The 12,820-nt window shown below is 37.1% G+C and overlaps 1 protein-coding gene across 1 annotated transcript; it reads right to left on the minus strand.

Moving 5' to 3' along the window:
- Nucleotides 1-1,489: 1,489 nt before the first annotated feature.
- Nucleotides 1,490-11,311, minus strand: LOC104082589 (fatty acyl-CoA hydrolase precursor, medium chain-like). The gene is made up of 13 exons (XM_009585778.1): nucleotides 11,192-11,311; nucleotides 10,399-10,603; nucleotides 9,830-9,968; nucleotides 9,431-9,564; nucleotides 8,745-8,898; nucleotides 8,384-8,485; nucleotides 7,439-7,537; nucleotides 6,816-6,956; nucleotides 5,449-5,529; nucleotides 4,437-4,584; nucleotides 3,636-3,785; nucleotides 1,846-1,918; nucleotides 1,490-1,697 (listed from the first exon to the last, which is right to left on the minus strand). Exons 1-13 carry the CDS (start codon nucleotides 11,265-11,267, stop codon nucleotides 1,508-1,510), a joined length of 1,692 nt encoding a protein of 563 aa, XP_009584073.1. The 5' UTR covers nucleotides 11,268-11,311; the 3' UTR covers nucleotides 1,490-1,507.
- Nucleotides 11,312-12,820: the final 1,509 nt, after the last annotated feature.

Here is a 12,820-nt window from a genome sequence, read left to right on the forward strand (position 1 = left end):
AGATATTTAAAAGACGTGTAGATGTGGTGCTTAGGGACATCGTTTAGTGGTGGACTTGGCACTGTTAGGTTAACTGTTGGACTCGATGATCTTAAAGGTCTTTTCCAACCTAAATGATTCTATGATTCTGTATCAGCCAGTAAGGGCACTGGAATAATTCTGGTAAATGAATCCCTCTCCAAAGCTAGTAATGAAGACCTGTGACCCAGTGCAAACAGAGAATCTGGAACTGACTGATGGCACAGAGAACAGCCTGGAGCACAGTGTAAAGCACCATGGAAAAGACAGAAAGTGTTAAACTAATGTTACTGATGTTGATCCTTCTAAGGGAGTTATTGCTAAATTTAAAATATAAAAAAGTGTGGGTAGTGGATACTGTTTCTCCCTTTTCTAATATTTGACAGAAGTCTTAATTCTAGCGCTACTGGTACCGATTATGTATCACAACAGTCAGAAATACACGATCTCTGTTGTAAAACTGACTTACAAAGCAGAACATCTTTTAGTTCAATTTTTTTTTTTTTCCTACAGGAGACGTTTCTGTATCTAAATCTTCTGTACCATCGCTGACACACTTGACATCAAAAGACAGTTTTACTTGCAGATCGAGTCTTCATTGATTTCACTTTATTAAAACAATGTTGCTGCTACATTCTGTCTTCAGTCATGGGGAAGCAATAGAAAAACCTGAGCAGTGGGGAAATCTGGTAGCTGTATTTAATAAGTGAGGCTTCTTAGACACAAATCCAGGAAGAAGTAAAAGATCACAAAGGGGAAATAGATCAGTTGGATTATTATAGTATGCAAGTATGATGACTGTGAAGAAAAGGTGAAAAGAAAGGAAACATAACTTTACCCTCAAAATTATTTTAAGTAATTTCTTTTACTATCCTAATAGTTTGCCTATTATGTTGTCGTGGTTTAACCCCAGCCGGCCACTGAGCACCACGCAGCCGCTCGCTCACCGCCCCCCCCGGGTGGGATGGGGGAGAGAATCAGAAGGGTAAAAGTGAGAAAACTCGTGGGTTGAGATAAAGACAGTTTAATAGGTAAAGGAAAAGCCGCACGCAAGCAAAGCAAAACAAAGAATTCATTCACTACTTCCCATCGGCAGGCAGGTGTTCAGCCATCCCCAGGAAAGCAGGGCTCCATCACGCCTAACGGTTACTTGGGAAGACAAATGCCATCACTCCGAATGTCCCCCCCCTCCTTCTTCTTCGCCCAGCCTTATATGCTAAGCATGACGTCATATGGAATACCCCATTGCCCCGCTGGGCCAGCCGTCCCGGTCATGATCCCTCCCAGCCCCCTGTGCACCTGGCAGGGCACGGGAAAATGAAAAGTCCTTGACTAGCGTAAACATTACTTAGCAACAACTAAAACATCAGTGTGTTATCAACGTTGTTCTCACACTACATCCAAAACACAGGACTATACCAGTTAATAGGAAGAAAATCAACTCCATCCCAGCCGAAACCAGGACATATGTGCATGTTTAGACTGTAAATTATAACTCTGAATTAACCTTCTTGTTTTCTGTTCTTTTGTTATTTGTCTTTTCAAACATCACCTTTCTCCAGAAGTCTACCTTCTTTTCTTTCAACTTTCTGGCTTTCTTTTGTTTTAGATTTATCTGTAAGTATTCTTCGTTTAGGTTATAAGATGGCCAGTCAACCAAGCCTTCCCCATTAGGATTTCTGTAAAAAAGAAAGAAAAGAGTGAATGCCCTCTTCAGTCGCAGGGGGGAATTCAATCACAGCAGTTAAGACTGAATCACCAAACAGCTAATTCATTTTGGAATCAGTACAAACCAGTAATATGTGTAATGAATCTCATGATTCTTACCCATTTCGAGCAAAGTTAGCCCAGTACTTCATTAGAGTTCTACTAAGGTTCTTTTCTTCCTCTGTAACTTCACCTGAGAGACAAAATACAAAATAATTTTCACATGTGGCAGAAATCAAAACATTGCTACTACAGAAGCAGCATTTCAGTCTGTGAATATGTTGTAACAACTTACTGATTACAACAGAGGTACCACACCTGCAATATGTTAGTAATACAGCAATCATCAAGACAAGATTTCAGCACTCTTTATGAATAATTATCCTTATTCTACAAATTGGGGAATTGGGGTACAAGGAAATAAGGTGATTTGCCTGTAGTTTTTCAGGAAACCAGAAGCAGAACCAAAAAAAGAACCCATGTCTCCTGAGTCCCGTTTCTACTCAAGGAATGGGCCACATGTTTAGTTTCATAGATTTCATTCCAGCTTTGTAGGACTGAAATTCTCCCTATTATTCAGAACACGACTAGGCAAAGATTCCTTCATTCTGACACAAGACGATGTCATTCCATGTCTCAACACTTCAAGAATATTCACTTGAATATAGTTACACATATGCCCACTGTATCAGGTAGGTGAAAATGATTTTAATTACAGTGTGTTATTAATTATACATGCATCTCAATACATCAAGAAAAATATTTGCTATTTTAATGCTCTCAGTAAATTCAGGCAAATAGAAAAAGAACCATATAGTGTTTTCTAGTGTAGGATAACATAAATAAAAAATATATTTAAAATATAAGCAAATCAAAAGGCTCTAGTAACAGATTAATGAATGCGTTTACAACATAGCTGGATTGCTTCAAAGTTCAATGGAGTAAAAGGAAATACTTTTGTTTATGTAGGCTTTGAACCAGACTTTGAACTACTGTGCAAAAGACAAAAATAAAAGCATAAAAAATTGAGAATTCACTTAAACTAAGTAGAATTTCTGTGTTTCTTTGTCAAAATAAGAACTGCTTCTAATTTATTTCATGGGAAAGAAAATACTCCATCCTGAGTATTATTGTTTTAGGCATATGCAATTAAAGCAAATTGTGGGATTCATAATATTCCTGAGCATGTGGCATCTTGTATTTAACTGTTCAATGACTGGCACATTCATTTGGACTGTAACAACATGGGATTCTGCCTGAAGGAACCAGAACTTCCAGAATCCTATGCAAATGCCCAAACTGACAAGGCAATAAAATGCTTAAATATTAATTAAGTCATAGGAGAAAACAGTCTTTAACCTAACCATTAGATCTTCATGCAGAGAATGAAAACACTGGAGTTCCAAGCCTTGCTCTAATCAACACAACTGGAACACTATCTGCAAAAGAGACCGAGTCGCCCATTCTCTGGAGCCTGACAGCCTGTGGGATTTCCTGGAAAGGAGGAGACATTAGCTTAAATTCCTCAGGAAAAGAAGACAGCCTAGATTTCCTGCTTCCCAAGTACTCCGCTAACCCTCTGCAAGTTTAATTGACCTTTTCTTCAATTTATTTTTCAGCCAAAGCTATTTGGCAAATTCATGAACAGTGCTGGTATAATGACAGCGATGTTTTCTAGCAAATGCCCTATTTGCTAAATTGTTGACAACGTGTGTAACTTACTGTGCTTCAGAAACAGCTATCTGTACATGATGAAGAATGGAGAAGCCAGTAAATTAGTGTTAAACAAATTCTAACAGGAGAAAGGGTTATACTTTGGTCTCACTCTTAATATATGCATTTTAGCCTGATTAAAATGGAAGTGTTATGAGAGTAATTTTTAAGTGAATATTGAATGTTCTATTCCTTACTACGTAGCTGAATATCACCGGCCAGATACGGTCCTCCAAAGACAAAGCCAACTTCATCTCCATGATCAGCTTTCACATACTCTGGTTTACTATCCCAGTATGAAGTGGGTCGATGCTGATATTCAAAGAAGTAGGCAGGAGCCCCAGACTCTAGAAGACGTAATATTTAGAGAGTTAAAGAAGAGATGCATAAGTTATGGCTGACATCAGCTGTTTAAAATATTACTTTAAATATGCCCAAAGCTTTATACTGGGCACATTTTTAATGTAATGTTACATTCAAATATGTATTTTTATTTTTAATTCAAAATTAAGAACTTACAGCACTTACACAAAAAAAAAAGAAAAGATTCACCTCAGGAAAACTTACAGAAAACAAAATAACATCAAATTATTTTCCAGTTCTGGGTATTTTGGCATGGCTTGTCTACACTTAAATACCAGAAAATGTCCAGACTACAGAGCTGCTGTAGCAGTGGGCCAAAGGACAAATTTCAGGTTGCTATAATATGTTTTAATTTTTAAGCATGTATACTTCACTTAGCAAACATTTACCTGTGTTATCATGCTCTGCTCTCAATATATTGTGACTATGAGCACAAGTGCAAGACACTAGCACAAAGATAAAGGAGTACATACACTTGCTTCACACAATCCTGCAGACCTATATCACTCTGCACCCCCATCAAGTTCCCAGTGGGAGTCTCAAGAAGGGCTGCCTACACATGACAGGGGATTTATGTCATTTGATCCAGCATGTAGTAAGAGGTTTGAATATCCTACTGGTGTTCATTAGCTCACCTCTGTGATAATTCAATGCTTTAATGGATGGCATGACAATTGCTACATCCCCTAGCAAGTCCAGAAATAGGTCCCGTAGCTCAGCAGGATCATCTGTGTTTCCTAGATATTCATCCACTATCGCAGGCAGAACCTCTGATGGTACATCCTAAGAGAAAAAGGGGAAACAAGAAACAAACAGAAAAATTATCACACTCTGAATTAGCAACTAAAAATGTCATCTTTTTAAACTTCAGAGATTCCGCAAAGGCACAAAGGTCCAGGGTAGCACCCATGTTGATGGGAAACAATGATGGCAAATAAAACCTATTCAGACTTTTTGTGGGGGGAAAAAAAAACCCAACACCAAAAACCAAACTAAACAAACCACCTGAGGTCAAATTTTCAACAGATTTATATGAGTTAAAACTCTGCAGGAATCAACAACGTTTCACCAACTTGTCCTCATAATACCTTTGGCTTCTGTTTTCTTCAGGAGAAAAGAGATGGGAATAACAAAAGTAAATTCTCTGAGTCCTTGAAAGATTTATTTACTATTATTCTACAGGGCATGACCAATGGGATCTCCAAACACAGCTTACGTTTTTAGTGTTAGAATTTGCTGCTTGAAGGATACAAGTTATATTTAATTTAGTGTAAACATACTGGAAAAATCCTGCCTTGAAACCCATCAACCAGGAGATTAGCCATCACATACTGTAAGATTAGGGACACTATTACAGTAATCTTACATACAAATACATAGATAAAGATATACAAGATAAAAATATTGGTTCACAGGTCTTGAAGGAAAAAGGTATTTCCCCAAATCCCAGGCCCGACTCATCCTATTTCTCTGTAACCCCATATACCGTAGTCCTGCTGGAACTCTCCCCAAAGCGTAACATGACCTCAAGTCTTCGTAACACTGTGACTCAAGCAGGAAATTAGAGAACACCAAACTTCACAAATCTGTTCTATGCCTTAAAAAGAAATTTCACGTCTCAAGTTAGATTAGTGCAACAGGTCTTACCATCATTGGTAGTAAAAACTCTAAAGTTGAAGTGATTGATTTTTTATCTCCTATTTCCTTCAAACCTCGTATTTTTGATGTCTGCACAGAAAAAAAAAAATGTTATTAGCGCCATTCAACTTCTCCAATATTTTTAACATTGGAACTACATTATTCCACTTTATTCTTACTACTGGTGTTTATTTTTGAAGGATCATATCATATGCAAAAATGCGGTATGATGCAGCAGCTGTCTTGAAAAGCTTATATTTACTGCAATAAACGTTTCCTTGGTGAAGGTTCCTATATAAACTACTCATGCTAAGTAGTTTATCCTTAAATCAACACACATTGTTAAGAAACTTACAAGACTAGAAAGCATTAGGGCAGAATTGAAGTGAAAAGCTTATTTTCCCTCTGGTAGGGGAGATCTTAAAAGTCTTAAAAGGCAGCCTCTGTCTCAAGTCCAGTTGTTTGAACCCTTTGAAGTAAAGATAAGCTAATGGTCCTCCTCTTTTAGAGCATTACATAAAATGACTCTTCTGTCTGCAAAATTAATTAGAACAGATTTCACTTTACATTTTTCTTCTTGGACTCACTACCAGCACACTCTTAGAGACACAGTTATTACGTAGATTCAAAACAAATGCTTTGTTCTACATAGGTGAACATGAATACTTAGGAAATGAGGAAAAGAGGACAAGGAAGAGAGAGGACACAAATCCACCTCCTGCAGTTTTGTGCACTGTATAGCAACTGCTCACTTTTTGGAGTTTCCCATGGAATTCATATGAGAAAGAATTTATGCACCGAGAATGGATGGGACACCCACATAATCCCCATACTCTGTCCCCAGCTGAGATTTTCAAATGATAGATCTTTCTGCATGGTAACAAGGAACACAGAGGTAATGATAAAACCAGCAGTCAGAGTTCATAATGACATATGGGCTAAGCTGTTTAAGGTGATCAATGCTGAATTCTATAATATTCTATGTATCAATCCTGAATACTGTGCGTTGTGGGGGAAAGGATTGGTTTTGTTTTTCTTTTAGTAATAAGCCCTTGACTGTTGCATTCTTTTTCCTCTCTCTGACTGGATGAGGGATTAAAATTTTAGGATAAGAAAATACTGTATAAAATTGATGTTCCAAGGATGTCCATGTAGTTTAACTTGCAGGATGAAGCGTGTCTCACTGTTTTGTGACCAGCTGGTTCTGGGTCACTACAGAATCATAATGCAAGCAAAGTTTATCTTGTGTATATTTTCAACAATGCAAAGCCTTTTGGCCATACTTAAAAAGTGTCCTACCAGCAAATAACTTCTCAGAGTTGCCTGCATCAGTTAACACAAACATTCAAAAAAAAGAAGAATAGCCATTAAATTACAGATCTAATATTCCAGCCAAATTCATTGTTGGTGACTCCTATCATAAACGGGACTGCATTAAATTCTTTTCCAGCCAATATCTCTTCAGGTGACTTATGAAGAAATACTCCATCCAAAACTAATGGTAGAAATGGGATTTCCTGAAGGAAGAGAAAAAAAGATCAAATTACTTCTTAATAGTATTTTCCTTTTTTCCTTCAAATCACATAATAAAATGTCCACATTTAATGTTCCAGGTGCAAAAAAGAGCTTTAAGAAACCTGAGTATCTACAGCCACTGTAATATACATTTGCAGTTTTGCACAAGAGTATAAAATACTAGCCTCGTTGGGTCATGGTATGGAGTAATGTAATGGTTTCCTGATCCTGTGCTGCTTCTAACTGACATTAAAACATATGTATGCTCGAGTCTTGCTCACAACTTTACAGGTGCTGTGACACTTCACTGAAAATTCTAAAGAGAAATTATGTGAAATTATTTCAATATTTAGGGGATATTTTGACAAAAATTAGGAAAAATCAACTTTGGAACAGGCCAACAATGAACTCTAGTCAGAGGCTGAGCTAAAGTTTTGCAAGCATGCCATTAAAAAAATCCGTTACTAAGTAAAGTTTCACCTACCATACTGTTAAAGACTATATCCTTTGCTTCCTGGTTCCTTAAGCAGTTTATCAGTGAGAGTGAACTGCTCGTCTCACACTTAAATATACTTGCAATTTTCTGAAAATTATTAACAAAGACAATTACTGTTAGCTATGAGGTAGTCTTTAAGGAATTTATAAACAGAAAATTATTATACACAATACTGTTAATAGTTTTATTTAAGGGCTGATTTAGGTAAGCTTGATAGGCTTCAAGTATTTTGTTTTACTAGAAATACTACAGTTTGATCACAAAGTGAAATCTTTCTGGTATACTTCTCTTTCTTGCTATATTTCCATTCACTGTTCTACAACAAACCTTGCTGTAGAGATAATACGAGGTTGTAACATAAATCAAATAAGGCAAGAAAATTCAGGAAATCAACTTATGGGAGATTTACGTTATTACTACCTGCTGTTTCAGGAGGAGAAATGAAAAGGTACCTATAGAGAAGAATTTAATTTTAAAGTGTTTTTTTTTTTTTTTAATTAACTTACTTCAAATATAGGCCCTCCATAAAAGACCAGAGCTGAATAAAAACTGAATGCCTCTTCTGGATTCTAATTAAACTGTTCATAATAAATTTCATAGTTACTATCTAAGCTACAGTGTGCATGAAAATGGACATGTGTGTAACTGAAAATACTTAACTCAACTCACAGATATTATAATCACATAACTGTACAATCTATTTCCAACACCAAATGAGCATGGTAAGATTGAAAATAAATAGACTATTTGAATGAAAATTTACTTAGTGCTAATCTATATATTTATAGGTATGCCATGAAAATAAAGTTGATCAACTTTGTTGCATAATATGCAATCAGATTTTCCCCTTTTCTCTTTTAACCAAATTATCAGATATAAAAAATACCCTATTTTAGGTTATAAAGGCTTTAAAATGCAAAAAAACGAACCTACCTTAAGGTCTGTTGAAAGAAGTAAATCTTTATCAGGGGGGATTAGAATTCCACTCTCTGATATTGCTTTATGAAAGAGACCCTTAGACAAAGGAGATAAAACCTGACAAGAAGGGAAGAACAGAAAGCATTTATTCTACATTAAGGTCCTTATCCCATAACTTTATGCTTGACTAGACTGCTGGATTCAGTGGGGAATTACACGTTTTTATGTAATTACAGGGGAAGTGCCTAGACTTAGCACAATGTGTGCCATTAATCTTACTTTGAAAAATCAGATTAAGAATGAAATGTTACACTAATTGAGCTTTTGAAGATTTTTTTTAAGACTTCACTTTTTAGTATATCTACTGCATGCCTACATGTGCAAAAACAGAGCAAGATCCTGCAGATACACCAAAGAGTGTGACAGATCCTGGATCTCCACCAAAGTGTTCAATATTTTCTTGGATCCACCGAAGAGCTGCAACTTGATCCAAAAATGCCCAGTTCCCACGAGCGTGTTGATCACCAGTACTGAAAGAAAAGCATTATAAGCCAACTTCTCAGGAAGAATAATAGTTCTTCTAATACCAGAATAAAATAAACCTCACCAACTTACATTTTGTGCAAAGTGTCATATTTGGCCAAGGAAAGAGCAGTATAGTCTACTGATCTAAAGCCCTTCATAGTCAGATCTAAGACCCACTGACTTACTGGCCTCTACTGTTTGTTCACTCATACACAGATGGATTCCTGGCCTTTATATTATATGATTTTTTGTTCTACACACCAATGGATGGAAGTAAAGGCAATAACAAACATCCTATCCAGAAACAAATAAGCCCAACTATGATTTGACAGCAGGCTACAATCAAATGACAATGCAAATGGAATTTACAGGCATTTCTTAATGTTCTTAAGTCCTGATGTCAGTGAACTATGTACATTTAAACCACTGTAACAGTGGGAAGCTGGTATAGAAGTTCAACTGATTTAGAAAACAAAACTACCCATGCTTTAAACACGATAGGAAGTATTTTGTAAAAAGTGAAATAGGTCATCTTACTTGAGGAATCCAAGGAGTCCAAGTCTGTACTGAATTATTACTACCACAATATTCTCGTAGGCTGATAGTGCAGAACCATCATACCTAGAAGCACCACCAAATATAAAATTGCCTCCATGGATCCACACCATTACCTTAGAGAAAAAAGGGTGAGACACACTTCTATATATTGCTCCGTAGATTTCATTTGAAAAAGGAAGACAACATCAGAGAGTTAGGAACTTCAAATCACCAAAGCTCAATGGCAGCTGAATTTTAGGTTGGTGGACTTTGAATTTTACATAATAATATTATTTTTGCTAATGCAGCATCACATTTTCAAAAGCAATTAAGTGACTTAGGAGCTATCATTAGGTGCAAATTTTGAACGACACAAGTTTGTAAAATGGGTTTACGTACAGGTAACTTGTCCTTCTTGTTTGAACCAGCAGGGCTGTAAACATTTAGATACAAACAGTCCTCAGAAGTTTGGAATGGAAGGTGTTTTTCTTTAAAATTTTTTTCAGCTGTTTTCAACATGGACAGATCTTGAGGACATCTTCACAAAAGAAAGGAAGCGTGACTATTAGGAATAAAACTGCAATAGCAACAATGTAACAATGATAGAGAAAACACACTTTCTTTTGCCCCACAGACTGAATTCCCACAGGGTGTTTGAATTTTGTGTTAGTTATATACAGTTAGAGGTGCAACCTGTAAAAGCACAGCTCTATACTTGTACTTAAGAAGCTGAATTATTTCAGCACATTATAATGAGAAAACATGATTTCCAAAGACAGGAATTTCCCAGGAATTCTTTGTGCTTCCTAGTCCCACAGTTCTTATGAAGTATTTCAGTACTGGCAGCGTATTCACTACCAGTCAATACAAGCTTCTTACCAAAAATCAGACCTCTGTACCCTAATAAACACGACAACACTGACAAACATGAGCAGTTTCTATATACAAATGACCTGAACAGCTCTCACAGTGGTGGGTAAGAAGTTGCATCTCTCAGATCATTCCAGGGTTCAGGTGGTTCAGGTGGGGAAAACCTCAAGGATCCAACAGGTGCTTTTGCAAAAGGAATCCCAAGGAAAACGTTTACAAGTCTGTCTGTCCCCTTCACATTTGTTTGTCTCCCTTTGAGCCGTCCAAGTGCGATAGTCACTTGTGGCTCAGCACCAGTCTGTCCTAAGTAACACATAAGGTAAAAAAAAAAAAAATTAAATTGCATCTTTGTAATTATCAGACAGACTTTTCAATGAAGCATTTTTTACAGACTCCTTAATTTAGAAGATTTCAGCTTGTTCCTTTCAATTTTGTTCAGTTTTCATTTTGTGCAATGACAGATACCCCCTGCCAAACACTCCCATAGCTGGCTCTGCCAATGACAACTGGAGCTAGGTAAGACATAGTTTACTCACTACGCAAGAGCATAAAGCTTAAAAACAAATTTCAGAGCAAATAGCAACTGTCAAAATCATTAACATTTTCTAAATTTATCATCTGACAAGATCTTAAAAATATTTTGTTTAGATAATTCGGAAATGTTTTTGCTTTCTATCTTTTAAGAAAGATAGAAAGTTTTATTTTCATCAAATCATCTCAGAAATGGTTTCATCTCACAAAACCAGTAATTTTTGCATCAAGCTTATTAGGATACTTTCACAGATTGTTAACAAAAGTATAAGAGATGTACTGCCTTTGAAAATCACTACACTGCAACTTGTTAGTGCAGTTGCTTCCCCAACAGCAATAATAACAGATTTTGCATCTCACCTTCTGCTCTGGAAGTGAAGAATGCTATACTACAAAACAAGGTAGAAAGCAAAGAAATCTGGCTTCGAGGAGCCATTTTTCACCCCCGTTTGGACTCTAGATTTTTCTGGTTTTAGGCGGAAGAGAATGGTACAAAGGTCCCTGATGAGGGCACTCTGAGTAGGGAGTGCAGCTAAATTCCCTTTCGAACATGCACTGCATTAAGCACTTTCAGAGCTCTCCTTGATACAGAGTGTAAATACAATCCCTTAGTGTAACGCACCTAATTGTTACCTGATCCTGAGAATGCATGATCTGAAAATGACCCATCACCATCTGTGAACAACAACAAAAGGTTTAATCATAGTTAATCTGCTGTTATTCCTACAAGCAGAGAAAACAGTGATGCTCTGAAAAGGTTCCAGAGCTGTCAACACTTAAGTTCTTGTAAAAAAAACCCGAAATAATAACAAAAACCTCACCAAAAAACAGGATTGCAGATTAAAAGTAACTAGGAAGTAACAATTAAAAGAAGAAAAAAAAACCCAAAATAGTTAATTCTTGCAGAAGTTTTAATGAGGGCTAGCACATCTGTACCATTATTGACAATCTACATGCTTTCCAGCAGGGACTGGCCTCCAGCCTCCAAATTATTTCTTTATCCCTTCTTGAATAAAAATAAGCCTCCTGCATTTTTCAAAACTAAAGGGGGGATGAAAGTTGGGGGTCAGATTATAGCTTCTTCTCTATGAGCAGCCTCAGTGGAGGTCAGAAAGCAAGGTCTATTTACCAACACCATATGGGGTATGTACTTCCCTCAAAAAACTGGGAAAGGGGCATGACCTCACCTTCTCTATAAAATAGCTTCCTACAGTGGAAATAGTCTGGCAATCCAAGAGGCAGTTTTCACCTGCTGGCTGAAAAAGTCCTAAAAAATTTTGTAGGTTGTGGAAGCATAACATCCCTCAGTGTGGATGACTGGCCCTAAGCAGATTAGCCTCAAGGCCTTCTTCATAGTGGGGGCTACAAGCCCAGCCTGCTCCACTAACTCCCAATCTTCAACTGCCAAAACACCCTCTACATAATGGGTCTTTGCCTTTCTACCTTTGATTCATTTCATATCTCCTGGATGAATGGTGTCATCAGCATTCAGTTGCAAAGCATACTGCTTCAGGCTCCTCTGCACTGCTTTCACTTAGTTCACCTCCAGCGTGGACACTCATAAAGCCTGTGAGGCCAACTTCACCGCCACAGATCATATATCATGTAAGTCCATCCTGCTTGGGAAACAGGTTTGTCAGAGTAAGTCAGTTCTTCTCTAACAAAAAGGGTTGCAAGTGAGATAGGTAAAACAAGATTTTCGGTGCAAGAGAATTCAGAGCTACTTGTGATTTCTTATACAGTTCCCGAGTCTCTCGGTTGCAATAGCTTTGGAAAGTGTGCCAATTTCTCATGAATTTAACCTGAAACTGTGCAAATATGCATTGCAGAACATAACTTGCCTCTTATTTTTTATAATTCCCTCAGATCTTTCTGGAAAATCCTTTCTGTCGCAGTTATTTTTGTTCCAGCCCAATGTGAATAGCCCTGGGATTTTTGCCGATTCTTCTTGTGGACTAGGAAGACAGACCAAAACCAGCAGACAGATTT

The sequence above is a fragment of the Fulmarus glacialis genome, unplaced genomic scaffold, assembly GCF_000690835.1.
Source record: "Fulmarus glacialis isolate BGI_N327 unplaced genomic scaffold, ASM69083v1 scaffold49149, whole genome shotgun sequence".
In the NCBI taxonomy this organism is placed as follows: domain Eukaryota; kingdom Metazoa; phylum Chordata; class Aves; order Procellariiformes; family Procellariidae; genus Fulmarus; species Fulmarus glacialis.

Bases quoted from the DNA above. Each gene is read 5' to 3' on its own strand.
- LOC104082589 (XM_009585778.1), bottom strand. From the start codon at position 11,267: ATGGCTCCTCGAAGCCAGATTTCTTTGCTTTCTACCTTGTTTTGTAGT. The intron at 10,604-11,191 runs GTGAGATGCAAA...TGTGTTACTTAG, and splicing joins CTTCACTTCCAGAGCAGAAG to GACAGACTGGTGCTGAGCCA. The intron at 6,957-7,438 runs GTAGGTGAAACT...CTCTTCCTTCAG, and splicing joins ATATAGTCTTTAACAGTATG to GAAATCCCATTTCTACCATT.